The sequence below is a fragment of the Triticum aestivum genome, chromosome 3D (genome assembly GCF_018294505.1).
Source record: "Triticum aestivum cultivar Chinese Spring chromosome 3D, IWGSC CS RefSeq v2.1, whole genome shotgun sequence".
NCBI classification, from domain to species: domain Eukaryota; kingdom Viridiplantae; phylum Streptophyta; class Magnoliopsida; order Poales; family Poaceae; genus Triticum; species Triticum aestivum.
In genome coordinates, this window is record NC_057802.1 from 599,916,460 (window position 1) to 599,933,964 (window position 17,505).

The 17,505-nt window shown below is 44.1% G+C and overlaps 1 protein-coding gene, 1 long non-coding RNA gene and 1 pseudogene across 2 annotated transcripts; 1 reads left to right on the forward strand and 2 right to left on the reverse strand.

Moving 5' to 3' along the window:
* The first annotated feature begins 4,093 nt into the window (after positions 1-4,093).
* On the forward strand, positions 4,094-11,834 carry LOC123080841 (uncharacterized). Its single transcript, XR_006438554.1, has 3 exons — positions 4,094-4,909; positions 5,034-5,121; positions 11,101-11,834. It is a non-coding gene; the product is annotated as an uncharacterized lncRNA (long non-coding RNA).
* LOC123080840 (uncharacterized) lies at positions 7,658-8,479 on the reverse strand. Its single transcript, XM_044503787.1, has one exon. The coding sequence runs from the start codon at positions 8,477-8,479 to the stop codon at positions 7,820-7,822; it is 660 nt and encodes a 219-aa protein (XP_044359722.1). The 3' UTR covers positions 7,658-7,819.
* LOC123080838 (disease resistance protein RGA5-like) lies at positions 7,658-15,967 on the reverse strand (annotated as a pseudogene).
* Positions 15,968-17,505: the final 1,538 nt, after the last annotated feature.

A 17,505-nucleotide genomic window follows, 5' to 3' on the forward strand; every position in this document is an offset into this window, starting at 1 on the left:
ATATTTGTTCACAAATATGAAAAGTGTTCGCGTTTCATGTAGCTTTCACATTTTTGTTAAAAAATGTCGGACCTTCGAAATTTCAAAAATAATCGAATCTGCGTTATACTTGGTCATTGAGGCTCTCCGCTGCTGTACGGTCAACAGTGCCAGCTAGTTTAACTGGCCGGCAGGTCATCGCCTTTTGCGAGGTGTCTTAGATTCGATCCGTCGGGGGAGCAATATAATATATTTTTGCGTTGCTACCTTTGCATCTCTGAGACTAGCCACAATGGGTAGTAACATAGAGTGGTAACATGCTCATGTTACTACTCTATGTTACTACCTCTATAGTGAGAAGTAACATATGTGTAGTAACATGCAACACTTCATTTATTATGCTATAGACTCATCTTGCCTTGATATGTGTGATGTTACAGTAACTAGCTAAGTTACTAGAACTACCTCTCTTCATTAACTCATTGCCACATAGACAAATTTGTTGAGTTGGACTTGAAGTTACCGCTGAAGTTACTCCCACTGTGGCTAGTCTGAAGTAGTAGCATGTGTGTTCAGCCGACAATCTTAAAATCACTAATTAAGGAGTACTCATTGCAAAGAACACTCCACTTTCCCAGGTCAGGACAAGTGGCGCACATGCAGCGCGCCACTTGTCGCAACCTGGGAGTTTTTCCTTTTTTCGTAGATCCGTTTATTCAAAACGTTTTATCTCTTAAACCGTGCGTCCAAATCTCGAATCGTTTTCACCATTGGATTCCTCGCGTCGAGATCTTCAAAACTAGATCCCATGTTGATAGGTTTTGACGAACTTCTTTTTTCACGAAAAAATCGAGCGAAAAAACCGAACCGGAAGCACAGTTTTTTTCCTTTCCGAAAGAGGCACGCCCGTGCCTCTCGCGAAATCACAACCGTGCCTCTCGTGGAAACAAAATCGTGACTCACGTGGAAGGAAAAAAAAACAGAAAACGCGTTTTTTTTCCGTTTCCGAGAGGCACGGCCGTGACTCTCGCGAAAGCACAACCGTGCCCCTCGCGAAAGCAAAACCGTGACTCTCGCGTAAGAAAAAAAACAGAAAACGCGTATTTTTTTCACTTTTCGAGAGGCACGGCCGTGACTTTCGCGTAACCACAACCGTGCCTCTCGTGGAAGCAAAACCGTGACTCTCACGAAAGAAAAAAAAACAGAAAACGTGTTTTGTTTTTCCCTTTCCGGGAGGCACGGCCGTGACTCTCGCGAAAGCACAACCGTGCCTCTCGCGGAAGCAAAACTGTGACTCTCGCGAATGAACAAAAAACAGAAAACGCGTTTTTTTCGTTTCCGAAAGGCACGCCGTGACTCTCGATAAAGCACAACCGTGCCTCTTGCGGAAGAAAAACCGTGACTTTCGCGAAAGGGAAAAAAAAGAAAACGCGTTTTTTCGTGCAAAAATTTTTTTTTCGAATTTTTTTTGATCGAAAAGCTAAGAAAGACCGGGGAAAACCAAAACGTCGAAAAAACCCGGAAAAAAACCGTTTAAAAAGCCGAAAACGCGTGCGAAAAAATAAAAATAAAAATAAAATCCGAAGGGAGCGTCCAGAGCGTGACACATGGCGAATGGCTGAGAGCGCGCCAAGTGGCGCTGATCGTTGCGAGGCTCCCGAAGGAGCGCTCGTTAACTAGTTGCTCCCCGACAATCTGATAGGAGGAGCTCCCGCTATGTGGGCTAAATCCAGACAAACTTGGAGAAAGAGACATGCTAAATGGGCCGGAAAATCTAATGCACATGGGAAATTTAATCTAATTCAGCTATTTGTAATTCGCGATTTAATCACGAAACGCGCCACTTCTAATGTAAGGATTGCTAAAAGGAAAATTTGGGAAAAAGAACCCATTGTATGGGAAATACTTCAAGAAGTTATGCGGGGACATCCTGTACTGTTAAATAGAGCACCTACCCTGTATAGATTAGGCATACAGGCCTTTCAACCCATTTTAGTAGAGGGGCGTACTATTTCTTTACACCCATTAGTGTGTAAGGGTTTCAATGCGGACTTCGATGGAGATCAAATGGCTGTTCATCTACCTTTATCCTTGGAAGCTCAGGCAGAAGCCCGTTTACTTATGTTTTCTCATATGAATCTCTTATCTCCCGCTATTGGGGATCCTATTTGCGTACCAACCCAAGACATGCTTATCGGGCTTTATGTATTAACGATTGGAAAGCGTCGAGGTATTTGTGCAAATAGATATAATAGTTGCAGAAACTACCCAAATCTAAAAGTAAATTACAATAATAATAATAATTCTAAATATAGGAAAGATAAAGAACCCCATTTTTCTAGTTCTTATGATGCACTGGGAGCTTATAGACAAAAACTAATCAGTTTAGATAGTCCCTTGTGGCTACGATGGAACCTGGATCAACGCGTCATTGGGTCAAGAGAAGTTCCGATTGAAGTTCAATATGAATCTTTGGGGACTTATCATGAGATTTATGCCCACTCTTGGTCATATTCCTCACCCTAAGAAAAAAAGAAATTCGTTCGATATACATTCGAACCACTCTTGGTCATATTTCTTTTTATAGAGAAATAGAGGAAGCCATACAAGGATTTAGTCAGGCCTATTCATACACTACCTAAACAAGAAAGTTAGATTCGGCGATGCCCCTCCCCTTTCGGGGGGCATTCCGATTTCCCTAGTATCATCATTATTTGCCACGCGAATCCAGATTGAGATTGAGGCAAGTTAATTAAATTTTCGAATCACTGACTCAGGCCCATTGTCGAATCCTACTCAGCAATTGTCGAATCCTACTCAACCGAAAAGGGGGTACTTATGTATGGCGGAACGGGCCAATCTGGTCTTTCATAATAAAGAGATAGACGGAACTGGTATGAAACGACTTATTAGCAGATTAATAGATCATTTTGGAATGGGATATACATCCCATATACTGGATCAACTAAAGACTCTGGGCTTCCATCAAGCCACTACTACATCGATTTCGTTAGGAATCGAGGATCTTTTAACAATACCCTCTAAGGGATGGTTAGTCCAAGACGCGGAACAACAGAGTTTTCTTTTGGAGAAACACTATTATTATGGGGCTGTACACGCGGTAGAAAAATTACGCCAATCTGTTGAGATATGGTATGCGACAAGTGAATATTTGAAACAAGAAATGAATTCAAATTTTTGGATAACGGAAATTTAATCATGAAAATCAGAGTCCATCAGAAAGAAGTCCACATCACCCCCCGGGGTTTCAGAAACCCACTAATCCACCCCCTCACCTCTAAAACCGGTTAATTAACCCCCTAAGAGCTCTAATACCGGCCAAATGACCCCCTAATCCCAATTCGAGTGGTATTTGCCGGTGGTTTTGCTTGTGTGGCTCTCCACGATTGCCACATGGGCTTGGTAGGGTGGTTCTTGGACTTAACTGCTCCTCATGTTTTCTTGACGGGTTAACTGCTCCTCATGTTTGTTTGGGCCTCGTTCCCTCTTTCCTTTCAACGAGATGGCCGCGGGGCAAGACGTGATAATCGCCGCGTGAGCATAGCAGCGCGACTACTCCAGGTGAGGCGCTCAGCTCCTCTACGCCCCGCACACACGTCCTTCTCTGTGTGAACCACGCATTGAAACTGGTGCTTGCAACGATCCTTTCTGAATTCAGATGTCACACGCCTACCTAGATAGTCTTCGATCAGTCCAGTGATTAGTACTAACGCACCACAGTTGCACTGGGCTACTGTTTGTTTAGTTAATGTGTGTATATCGTGATTATCTCTATGCACTTGAACAGTCTAGGTTCTGAAGATTTTAAAGCAGTTTTTTCGAATTCAGAAGATACGACTTGGCTCCCTGGCCACTGCCATTTTCCAAGATTTCGATTTTTGCTCCATGACTAATCTGGACCGACATCTTAGTATTCTTTTCATGGTACTTGTGTGACCATAATTAAACAACTAGCCGGCCGGTGAGCTACAGTACACATTGAAACAGTGCTCTGCAATCAACAGTTCCCTTTCAGACACTTGCCTATAAATAGTATAATGTACACCATTTGGGCCCCTGGGATGATTCCCTGTGTTTTTTTCCTGCAAGTACTAATGCTCTGAGCATGCTTCAGTTTCGGGCTCTTGAGTAGTTCTCGCAGCAGCTCTGCTCTCTCCTTCCTCCGGTCCACGAACATCTGTTGCAACAAAACAGGGCATGTACTTCAGAAAATGGCATAAAGTTCAGTGCATATGCATCTGTATTGTACAAAATTAGTACACATGATGTACTCCATGCGCCGCTGTTACACCGAGCCATGACGAGGTGGTCCATGTCCATGGCGTTTCCATGTCCCGGGAGATGGATCGGAGGAGGAGAGAAACTAGGGAGGTGGGGCGGCCATGGAGACAAAGAGAGGAGGATAGGAACTAGAGAACAAGGACGGGCAAGCTTCAGCTGGCGTCCATGGAGACGAACAGGGGAGGAGGAAGAGAGGAACTAGGGATGGGGATTGGGGATTGGGTGAAACTTCAGACTTCTGCACGCCTCATATCTCTTCTGCACGTAGGCAAAACCGCTTGCAAAAACCACCATAATCAGCGACATGGGGTGCTTTGCCTGGTTTTGGATAGTCCAGGGGGTCAATTAACCGGAATTAGGGCTGGGGGTGTGGGTTAGCCTGTTTCTGAAACACCAGGGGGTGATGTGGACTTCTTTCGAGTCCATCACCGAGTCTCTCTATCGCCGGAGCCCCGCGGAAGAAAAATAATCTCTCGCCGGGGAGGGGCCAAGCACAGCCCCGCCCCTCCCCGCCGTCGACGCTTCTCGAGACCCTTGTGACGGCGAGGATTTCTGGGCCAGGCACGGCGACCCTTCGCCGGAGCTCGCAGGGGCGCAGCAGCCTTGGTACCGGATCGGATCTCGCGAGGTACAGATATCTCGCCTCGTCTCATCGACCCGCCGTCGATTTCAGATTGAACAAGGTGCTTCTTGCTGCAGCCCACTCAATCAATATCGTGGCTGATTAATTTAATTTAATTTAATTTCTGCAGATGTTTTTAGACGTGGCGGAACAGAGAGGAGAGGGCACTTCTCTTCTTCTTCAGATGTGCGGCTCAGCCAAAATTTGTGTCGGGTCAGGTACCGAAACAACTCATGCTAATTAACTACTGTATTTTGTTACTGAAATGGTGATGGGGAATACTAGCAATCTCGGAACACGGTCCAAAAACACAAGCACATAAGCTGCTATGACAAATGGGTCAACATTCCATCAGATTGATACCAATGTCTCTGATCAGAGAACAAAACGAGGCACTGCAGTTAAAAATAATATATTTTTTCAGAGAAAATGGGCCTAGCCCCGGCTCCATTGCATTAACAATGAAACCCAGCAGAACACGGTCATGTATCAATCAAGTATTACAAAGCTTAACAGCTTAGAAAACTAAAGAGCAACATGCCCGCCGGGGGAAACTCCCCTCGACGCTAGTTAAAATAAAATCAATCTGCGTTTGTTTGTATGTTGAAATATTATTATTAAGTGAAGTAGAATAACGCCTAGCCAGCATAACTCGGACAAAATTGTCATCGTTGGCTATCAGAAAGTTGTTACAGGGTTGGAGCGCTTTTTTTTTTCTATCTTAGGGTGAGGAATGCAGGGAGGAAGATGTCAGGAATCCGAGGGCATCTGCACTGCTGTGCAGGTGGCGACGATAGGCAGAGGTTTGTGGTGTCAGTTTCAGGGGAAGCGAATCGGGATAGATTGGTGACATGAGATGCATTCTGCATGATGACACTGACCTTAATTCGAGAGGATTACTGCATCTCCCTTCTAATGATAGTAGCAATTAACGCTAAGAATTGAGCAATTATTACAGTTTATGTATAAGTATCGCAATGAGCTAACGACGTTACATAAGCATGACAACACACAAGTTATGATAGCTAATAAGGTTTAAGTATGAGCATATATCAGATGACTTATTACAACACAAACTTATAGCTCCCTCCGTTAATAGTAACATAACTGTAATGTTGGCATAGTAATGGTTGTTACTGTTTGATGGCCTTTGTCTAAGTCCGTAGGGCTATTTGTTTTCAGTGATCTACATAACGGTTTATCCAGCGACTTATCCATCTGAAAGGGTGACGCATGGCAAGCCGCGCCCTGAATCTAGGGAGTTAAGCTATTCCACAGAAACTGCTGGTGGACAACCGACTCTTATAAATGTAGTAACAGTTGCTGCTGAAGGTAGAATATAAACTCACTCTAGCAGAAGACTGTAATGCTAGACCATATTTTGTCAACGTAAGATAGTGCCTTTTGATAACTTCTAGCCTGATTTTCCTCAGTTTGCTTAATAGACTGAAAATAAGGGGACTAGGCAAGTTCATCAATAACCAATTCTTGAGGTTTAGCTTCTTGAAATAAAATTACCAGATTTTCTGGACGAGGACAAGAGCCAAAAACAAAAAAAGAACATTAAAATAAACTAGAGATCAGAGTATCTAACTCCTTGGCATACATATATAGCACACTGAAGAAATGGCATTTGTACTGGGCTACTGGCTAACATTATTACTACAGAAACATATTTACTGTTTACTAATGCGTCCCAGCCACAGTAGTAATCCACGCATGACACAACTGCAGTAGTGATATAGGTGGAACCGTGGAAGTAGATTACTATGGTAATATATGTCTGGTTCACTCTAACAGTGTACAAACAAACAATCATCAAGATGAACAACACACAGAAAGAAGGAACAAATCTCACACATCCAGTGGTCTGGCCTGGCTGTATTTTGGCTTGGTGTCTCAAGTTGTAAACCACCTTCCTGCTGGCTGCACATTCCTTCACAGCTTCACCGCATTGTGAAGCCTAAAGCTCTTCTGATGTAATCCCATCAGTGAGTGTCTTCTTCTGAACCTAGCAGATGGGTCACAAAAAACATAAGCAGAGTTAGTAGCAGATCGTCAGTTATTGAGGCAATGTTTACACAACACCAAAATAATTATTGAGGAGTTAGTAGCAGATCGTCAGTTATATTGAGGAAAAAACCAAAAGAATTATAATCTTTAGCCTTCACGTGGTGGCTCGGCTCCCTTGCACAAAACTCCAATGCTAGCTTTTGCTTTGCCTTGTCCTTGCCTTCCAATGGATGCGTATCATCAATGGATTTTTTCCTTTTGATTTGGACCTGACTGCCTCTGTCCTGTACGGCGACCCGACCCTTGCTGCTACCTAGTAGCGCACCTGTAGGTTTCCCAGTCGAACACGAGGACTTAGTTCTGGACTCGGTCCAGTTTTGTTTTCCAAACAAATCTCCGGCTTGCTCTTTGCTTCAGCTTGCACACGTAGCTCTAGCGCACGACTCAGCGCTGGTCATCCGGGCCCCTTGGCAGCAGCTCAATCGCCTGGGCCGCAGCCTCCGCTGCCGCTGGCCTGCCAGCCGTCGTTTGCCTGCACACACGCTGCTGCCCAGAGGATCCTCGTTATCCGCTAGCACGCTTTTCCGCTGTACGCTCGCCCGATTTATCTTCTGATTCATCGCCCGCACGTCCAGCTTTATGTGCGCACACGACCATACTATCCGCCGCTACGTGCAGTCCAATCTCGACGAGATGGCGAACTCGCCGCGATACGGCGCTTCCGATTGCGAACTCGCCAGCTTCTCTTGCGTTCCTGTACTATTATATTGGCATATGTTACATCGTGTGTCTAGTCCCGCTATATATGAGAGGCCTAGGATACAAGTGTCCTACTAGGACATGACTCCATATCCTATTTAAACACAATACAACTACAAGTCCAACTGTAACCTACCTTGTACACTATATTCGACACAACTCCAACAGATACAAGCGGGCAAACTCAACCATACGAACTAACCAGTAGAGCATGGACTTACAACAGTTATTGAACAAGTCAAAGGAGCTGCACAAGCAATAGGACCATCTCCCCGAGAAATTTGAGGGTGCAGTCTGGTCGGCATAACATATGGTAGATAACAGAAATCCACGCATGCATCGGAACCACCGAAACAAGGTGGAGATGCTCTGCGTCCACTGCAGTAGCCGGGACGATCCGCTCCGGATGATTCCTGTAATCGTCAGACGGCTCCTGTTGAAGCAACCAGTGCTGGTCTGCACGGCGCCATAGAGAATGTCGCCACTGACGATCTTTTGCTTAGCATCATCGAAGATGTCTTCCACTTGCTCCTGGGCGTGCCTCAGCATGGCGGCCATCTTGTCCAGTGTGGCTACATCAGGTTTCAGTTTTTCTGATCTCTTTATCATCCTCTCTTGATCTACTGCCTGCATCGTGTGCTGCAGTTCCGGGATGATGCAGGTCTCCAGTTCCAGGAGTTTCTTGGATGCGTCGAAGACCAGAAAGGAAAGGATCTTGGACAAGAGAAAGGCGATGATGGGCAACATCAACCAGCCCAGCACAATGGCCCAGCCAGCTGCGGCAACATCCCAACTAGTGGCCATGGAATGCTGCTTCGAAATGATGACTGAGCGGATGATGAGCTAGACCAACCATTCCAACACGCTTATGGCCAGAAGCACGAAGACAAACATGAAGATGATGCTCATCAGTAACCCACCTATCACCGTCATGGGCTTCAAGAACCAGACCGGCACCTCCTGAACAATCATCGTCCCACTTAGCTCCTCCCTTGGTCGGTTTCTGGGTCCACCACTGTGTGTCACCATTTCTCTACCTTCGCCACCATAATAAATTGAACCCATGGATTGCAGCATTTGATTTCTTGGATTGCTTTTACCAGCGACTTCATTGTTCTCATCTTGAATTCCATCAGTTTCATCCATGATTTCACCTCCCCCCGAAACCTTACCTTGAGCTCTGTAATATTCCTGGGCTTCATGTGTCACCACGTGTCCTGTACCTTCGTCGCCAACATAAATCGAGCCCATCCATTGCACTTTAGGATTTCTTGGATCGTTCATAATTGCTTTCTGGCAGGCAGACTCTGCGCCAACGCTCACACAACCAATTATTGCAGATATCTCTTTAATGCATGACAAGTGCTCAATAATGATCCCTTGTTTATCCACTGTCGTAGCATTGAAACCTAGCCTGAGCTTTTGGAGATTAGGCATTACATTCTCTTCAAATTTCAGCCAAGGCACAGTGCACGTGAACTTGAAGTATATGAGAACTGAGAACCCTCCCTTGCCAAAGACAATCATTTCTGCAGACGTTGTCATGACATGCAACGACAGAACAGTTAGGGCAGGTAGTCCTTTCAGGATATCAGTATCTTCGTTCGATAGCTCCTTAACTGCAATCTTAAGAATGCAGAGTCGCGCAAGTTCACCAAGCCATTTTGGGAGTCTGGAGAATATGCAGCAGCAACGTGACAACTCGAGTCTCCGAAGATGCGCTGGGGCAGGGGACGCGCTGCTGAAGCCATCAAATGAAATGATCATGCTTGAAGCACCAGTATCATTATCAGCCTGTAAAGTATTTACATTGGAGGAGCCTGTAGCAGGTACAAGAGTTACAGACTGCAGGATGCTAAGTTTGTTAAGGACTGAGCTCAGGAGTTGCATATTCTTTTCAAGGCATTCAGCTGGCGGTAGTGTAGAACAGGTGAGCTGAAGATTCTTCAGATTTGTCAGCTTCTTAAGATCCATCAAATTGATCTTTGGGTTACTGTTGAGATCAAAATAACCCAGAGTACGAAGAGATGTCATATGGCCAACCCCGTGAGGCAAAATAGACTCGCTCCGAAGGCGGAGGTGCAGCAACTTATCCAGATGAATAATATCAGATGGAACAACCGCTAATCTTGCATCTACCTGCAGAGTACCCAAGTGCCGCAGCCTTCGAATCTTGCCTGGAAGCTTGACGGTGATATTACACTCAATCTTCAGATATCTCAGTCGATATAGTTCACCAATTGAAGTGAGGTCAAAAGTCTTGTCTTGATCAGACCAAATATGAAGAATCAAAACTTGAAGAAGCCCATATTCTACAATGGAGGGTACACCTTTGAAGAATCCAGAAAATAGTAGTGATCTAACTTGGGATGTTCTCATATTGTCTGGTATAGTATTTGCACCTTTTGCACCTCCCAACTGGACAGACAGTCTACGGACCTTGTCAGGAAGTCCTAGAATTGTTTGAAAATAATTCACAACAGTGACAAAGTTTTCCTCCATGGATTTTTGTCTGATAAGATCCAGTACGATGTGGTGAAGCGTACATGACAACACCTCACCATTATGATCGGTATCTATGGATTGGACCAGTCCACTACTGACGAGAGCATCAAAATAACATCCCGCGGTGTTCTCTCTGTCTTGTCCGTGTACTGAGCCGATAAAATCTTCAGCAACCCATTGCTTCACCAATTCATCCTTCCTGGTCGTGTACCCTTCTGGATACATATTCATATATAACAAGCATGCCTTCAAATGGGGTGGAAGATTATTGTACACAAGGTTTAGAGCTTCTTTCAACCCTTTGGAACTAGGATATGTAGTACAACCACCCTCGGATTTTCCTGATTGATCATCATTGAGAGGAGTAATCTTGTATATATGCTTTAACTGGTAACTGCAGCATGCCAGTGCTACATCCTCAACCTGTGTTGTGGCTATTATTCTGCAATAATCACCATCAGGGAGAGCTCGGATAATAATACCCAGACTGACGTGGACCATAGATCATCTATTATAATCAAGTACCTGCAGATTTTTTTGGCCAAACGAAATATATTACTACTATATTACACAAAAGACAAGAGATAAACACAACAAGATACATGAGGCAGGACAAAATTACACAGAAAATATGTATCACATACAAAGAATTGGCTGAAAAAGCTCCTATTTTTGCCCCTCTAGTTGATAGACCTGATTTTCAATTGGTATCACAGTAAGGTATCCCCTTTGCTTATAATTTTACTGTTTTACTCTTTTTATGTATAAACGCTTCATTTTGGCCTTTATTTGGGGCTTTATCCAGACAGCCCCAAAGATAGGGTAGCGCAGAATTATGTTAGTTGCCATTAGCTTCATTTTATGAATAGCACAGCACGTTTTGCTTAATTAATTGATAGGAAATACCTTTTTCCTTGCAGATGTTTGGTGATACTTTCAATAAGTCCTTGGACATCAGAAACTGTATGGGTTGGTGGGGCCTTGATTTGTGAGAGCATGTCGGTGAGAAGCCTCCTCATATCTGGATCTCGAGACACCCGTAGAAAAGCCCGGTACTGGAACTTCCCTCCATACCGGTGATATAAGGTCCTCGCAACTGCTGTCTTGTCAGAAGTTGCAGATCCAAAGATGCTTACCACCTTGAGTTCTTTTTCTATCAAATTGTCGTCGTGGTCGAAGGCCAGCAGCTTGATGAGCTTGTCGACATGGAGTTGGATGGGAAGTCGGGCCATGGGGTGGCTGATACCGGCGCTGGCGGCTTGTGAATAGTCATGTTTGCTGGCTTCCGGTGGAGAAATCTTGAATCTTTCGCGTCTTTCATCTACATCCTCGACACGAGCTAGCAATGCTAATAATTTTGCAATCATGAGGCCTCGCTTCAACCTTTTCACTTTTGGCAACGAAACCCAGGTGAGCCTACGGGAAACCCGAAAGATCTTGGATCCAAGACGTTTCCCCAAAAAAATACGGATCTTACCCCTACCAGTACCGGAGTATTGGATGAAGTGCATGACCTGGTCGGGGTAGTCTGTTTTATCATAGCACAGATCCCGGACCTGCCTCATCCAGCACCTGGTAATGCTATCCTGCGGCGCCTCAAATAGATCCTTGCTAAATCCGTTGCACAATCCCTTGAGTCCTTGGCCGAGAAACAGGATCTCAACCTTAACCCTCTTCAGCCGACTGTCTTGCGAAGCAATGACAGAACGGAGCTTCTGGAAGAGAGGGCCCGAGGGCCCGAGCGAAACAGTAACTGGGTCCTCCTCCATCTCTCTCGCCCCCTCAAGCCAAGCAGACTGGTGAGGATTGTTTTCCATGGCCGCCCGAATCTTTCTTTTCTTCAAGTTCCGTTTTGAGATAGCACCGACGCCAATCTTTAACACCTGCAAGAGGCAAAATCTCAAATGAGTATGCCAGTCAGATATCATATCAAAAATCATTGGTAGAACAAAATGACCACATGGGAAAAAATAATTTGGTATTAGTGACTCCATAGAATCGGTACGGACTTTGCCGAAATAAAATATTATGTTTACTAATTTGAGGCTCCCTCCATGATAATTTTAAGAAAAACAAGTAGGAAGTTGTGTTCTCATCCATCTGATATACTCCCTCCTTTCTGATTTTGTTGGGCATATCTAAAAAATATCATCAACGCAAATGGTGAATGGAGGAACATTTTTCGTATTTTGCCAAACTACCACAAATAGCGATTCCATAGAAACAGTATTTATGCAACGCAGGTGCAAAAATTATCTTTCGTTCATGAGAATTTACAGGCTCGCCGAAGATGTAAATATATACATGTGTACTTCTTTTTCGAAAAATTGGCATTTGAAAATTGTTTCTCTTGCTTCAAAAATATAGTTTCAAAAATATTTTGCCAAGTGTTAGCAATAATGAGGGCACAGGGATAACAAATAGATATATGTATCTCGAATTTATCAACATATCACTATTTACATGTACTTTCAGATGAGAGCTCACCTTAAAGCTTGTCTCTCCTGGTGCGTCAGGCGTATCTTGATGCAGTTCATTTGGAGCATCTTTGGCCTATTAAAATAACCATCAAGGACACTTCACTTCATCTGCTAGCTCGTACACCAAAAGTCCAAAGGGAGGTGTACACGAGCTCTCAAGATTAAGTATTGTGGGAAGGATATCATGGATGGCATGTGAGTGATATTACCTGATGTGAAGTAATCATGCCAGTTTTGACATATCCGTCCATGATTTTTATCTGATCGAGTCTACTGATTATATGTTGTGTATCCGGTCTCTTTGCCGGGTTGAAGCGGATGCACTCTATTGCTATCTCAGCACATATGCGTACCTGTTCCATCTGTACGTCGCTATGTGATTTCTCCACCATGTTACTCCAACTTTCAACTACCTATGAATAGAATTTGTGAGTTACGAAAAGAAGCACCATCTCTTAAAATATGAAATAAAAGTATGCAGTACTACATACTAACCCCATACATGATGTCAACAGCTTACACAAAACCACATCAACTAAGACCTCAAGCTAACAATGAAAAATTCTCAAGAACTTAATTAGGGTGTGCCCCTAGTTTCTTCTCACATATCGGAAGAAACCAGGTATAAGTTGAATTAAAAAGAAATATGCATCCAAAGTTCCAGTTGGAGATAACTGGGACATGGTTGGTGAGGTTTTTTCTCTCAACAAAACACAAAACATGCGCCAAGATGAATTGATAGAAAGAAAAGATTTCCAACTTTATCAGCCCAAGACCAGGCCGAATAACCGGTCACTCAAGACTAGAGCATGGCCGACAACCGCCAGATAGACATTACGATCTACGCCTAATCAAAATGAATATGAATATAATATACTCTTTTTTGGAAACTGCTACTCATCCAACCATATGTATTTTGATTCATTTTATTTCCATTTTCAACAATTTATACTACTGCTATGAGTGTCTCCGTTAAGTGCATGCTCATTTTTGGTCCATTTGTAAATCTAGTTGTTATCCTGATGCTTTGAAAGTCGAAAGGAAATGTTGTTAGATCCTTGTGCACTCAATTTTCTCTTTCCACCATTCGATGTGTTACCAAGAACTACATTAGGCAACATTAGAAAGGAAAGGTATATTCGGGCATGTTGAACCATGTTTAAAAAAATTACGACACAATGCACTAAATGTTATAGCTAAAAGCCTAAAACCATGATTTCAATCTGGTTCAACATGCTAATTTGAGGGATTTTGAAGTGCTAAATATCGGTGCAACATGACAGTACTTCAGATGTAGTTCAACATGTCTTTCTTTTCTACATATATAGTGTGGTAGGGTTGTGAGTGCCTTCCATCAACTAGAGGTTCAAACCTTCAAATCCTAGTTTTCATATTTATAATGTCACAGGATCTTTTTAAGGCTTTCAGTCAAAATATGTAGTCCATGGTGGATTTATTGCTAAAAATGAAAGAGAGAGATATTATGCTGCATCTAAACAGATAAGCAAGTAATGCATTAGTTTTAAAGTACAACCTTTATTTTTGAAAGAAGACCTAGTTGTTCTTACCTCATCAGCGTCAATATTCCACTTCTGGCTGGTGAGTATCTCTATTATTATTATACCAAGACTATAGATATCAAGAAGGGGCGAAAGCTGGTGTGTGACTTCAGTATAGTTATAATATTCGGGTGCTATATATCCACTGCAAAAAAATATATCCATGTGATTGGTTAATGAGCAAGATGTTGTAGTATTAGTATAAATCATAGAAGAAGGAAAAAGATTGAACTTTCAAGAGGCTTAGCAAACTTACGCTGTTCGACGTATCGAAGTACTAGCCCAGTTTTGTGATTCAACAAAGCATCTAGATAGACCGAAATCAGCAATTTTTGGTACTAAATTATCATCCAACAATATGTTTGTGGGCTTTAGATCTAAGTGCAGAAATCTGTTCTGATGAAGATAATGTAGCCCCTGACAAATTCCTGTGATAATTTGAAAGCGGTCTCTCCACTGAAGTCCACGAGATGTATCTACAAAGGGGAGATGATAAAGGCAGCTTTGTATTATTTGACGTACTTATTCAAATGTATAGATAGTATGCGACATGGTGAACTGAAAATAGATGATCTTCAATGATGATAATACAGGTTAAAAGAACCTTTGCGTGCCACATGATCCTACCAGTGATATACTTATCAAGGCTCCCATTAGGAAGATACTCGAAGCAGAGCAATCTTTGGTTTACATCTGCCATGACGAATTTTCCCTCCTGGGTTACCATAGTCCAATGTGTTTCAGCATAATATCCCAGAAACCGTACTATATTTTTGTGTTTAACCATCATGAGACATTGAACTTCTCGGTGGAACTCCCTTTCATCTACATACATATTGGACATCCTCTTCACTGCCACAGTCCTATTCCCAAGCTTTCCCTACAGAGAGAAGTTGCCTTGTCAGCAACAACTACAGTTTTCAGATATAGTTATATCAAGACCGGATCAGCTCAGAGTTGCTGTACCTTATAAACCACTAAAAACCCTCTGCCAATTTCATGCTCAGCAGAGAAATCATCGGTGATATGACGCAGAAGTGTCGGTGGCAGAGCCATGGGCTCTGCCGTTTCATCAATTAGCATGCACTCCAGGTCCATTCGTGTGACAGTAGATCGGCGTTCCATTTGCAATTAGATGTCACGGAACCCCTACAACAAGAGCAAGCGCATTATTTGTGAAGGTACCAGGCCCAGCTGCTCCATCGATTCGTAATTTTTTTTTCTTTCTACGATCACGCACTCCTGTGTTTTGCAAGAGAGGTTTTGCAATAGAATAACGAAAAGATGCATAGCCGCACTCCTATTCTGTCGGATGAGCATGGAATTTGAAATAAAATCCCATCCAGCCAAGACGAGCTAGATGGGATCCGAACATGGACTCAAAGAGGTCCAGAACAACAGTCGTCTGTATTATTACTGGACACATATATACTGGTTGCAGTTTCGATTAGCAGAAGAAACACACAGATATCTCCATACGGTGATTGCGCATGCAACTAGAACAAATGAGATTTGGAGAAGATACGGGGTCAAAATACTCTGGAGAAGCTCGTTTCAAGGTGATTACCTGCCGATCGAGGCCCTGCAGCTGCAACCTAGTCAAGGGGAAATTAAGCTTGTGATGATTTCTTCCGCACTAGGACGACGGATCAATTCTCAAGCTGTCCAAGAAAGAGGATAGGAGACTTCCATAGACGCGAGGTGAGATCTAGATCCTGCTGTGTGAAAAGGGATGAGATAGAGGACGGAGACTTATGATTAAAGAAGCAACTCCGAGGTCAATATTTTAATGATTGTCTTACACTAATCAGGCCGGGGTGACATGAACCGGTCCCAGAGCGAAGCCGTTCCTTTCAGGCACATGTGGCATCCAACCACATCTTTTTGTCACCTTCCTGTTTGGCTCCAACCACCCTCTCACGCACAGCTCTGAGCTCGCGCAGAAAAGAAAGAACACACCACTGTCAGCGAGGGCGGAGGCACACCTTCTCAACAATAGGCTGCGCCTTGGGGAGCTGGTGGCTGCGTGACCAGATCTGGGCGCTCGATCCTGGGTCTCGCGGCGGGGAGAGCTGCGGTTCGCGGGCAATCCGATGGTAGGGGTGGCCGGCCGGCGACCTCCTGTGGGCGCGGCCTGGGGGTGAGATGTCTAGCAGCGCTCAGGCGCCATGGAGGTGATCTGCTGGAAGAGCTGGCTGGGTCCTTGGTTTGGGCGGGTGAGGCTGCCGGCGAAAGCCGTACTCCGGCTGCGGCCGGAGCCGTCGATGGCGGTGCCTACGGGCTCCGTCCCCTTGTTGGAGGCATCGATGTTGCAGTCCTCTCCTTCCCTTGCTCGATATGCTTCGGGGGAAACCCTAGATCTGGTCTCCCGGGTCGGATGATGACGACGCCATTGGCTATGCCCGGCATCGTGTTTCCTCTCGAGGACATCGTCTTGGAGCTAGACTCGGTCAGAGGGACTAAGTGTTCGTGGAGGTGGTTGGCGACGGCTTATGTGACATCTCCGTGAGAGCAGCAGAAGCACCCTTCACATGCAAGGTGCGCCAGGCAAGTTGTGTCTGCCAATCTCGTGGGATTGAAGCGGCATATGTTTGCTCTTTCGGACATAGCGTTCCTCTTCGATGTCGTCGAGTTTTGTGGAGATGCTTGTGGCAGCCTGGATTGACATGACGGTTTTCGGTGTGCACTTTGGTAGCAGCGAAGGCGCTCGAGTACCCGGCCGGGTGTGTTGTGGGGTGTTTGCCTTCTGGCGTGTTGTATGTTTTGTGGTGCTTGGCGCTGCTTAGGTTTTCGCCTGGTTTCCCTTGATAAACCGAGCAATCCTTTCTTTCTTCTTTTTTAGCACTCGTCTTATGCGGTGCATTCCTCCTCTGGGGGTGTTACTTGTAATACCTCTTCTGATCAATGAATTTGGCAGCTCTCTTGCCAACATTTTAAAAAAAGGAAACATTAAAAGGTACACACCTCAACAATAATTAAACAGCAAACTAAAAGACAACAATTAAACAGACATATGATGTAGGGGTTCTTCGGTACACACCTCTTAAAATACTTTACAACAACTTTTGATAAAAAGGTAGCATAGTCTTTTTTTTTGGACAACTTTTCTTCCTCTTTATTCATTCGTGATCAGGCTTACATCTTTAAGTAGTAGGGGAAGAAGCTCAGAAGGAGCATTATCTAACCACTCATTACAAAGCGAACTTCTAGCAATCCTAGCTAGTTCATGTGCAACCACATTCGACTCTCTGGGGCAAAATTCGAAGACAATAGAGCTAAATTAACA

Coding starts and splice junctions, on each gene's coding strand:
- LOC123080840 (XM_044503787.1), bottom strand. CDS start 8,479: ATGGCCACTAGTTGGGATGTTGCCGCAGCTGGCTGGGCCATTGTGCTG.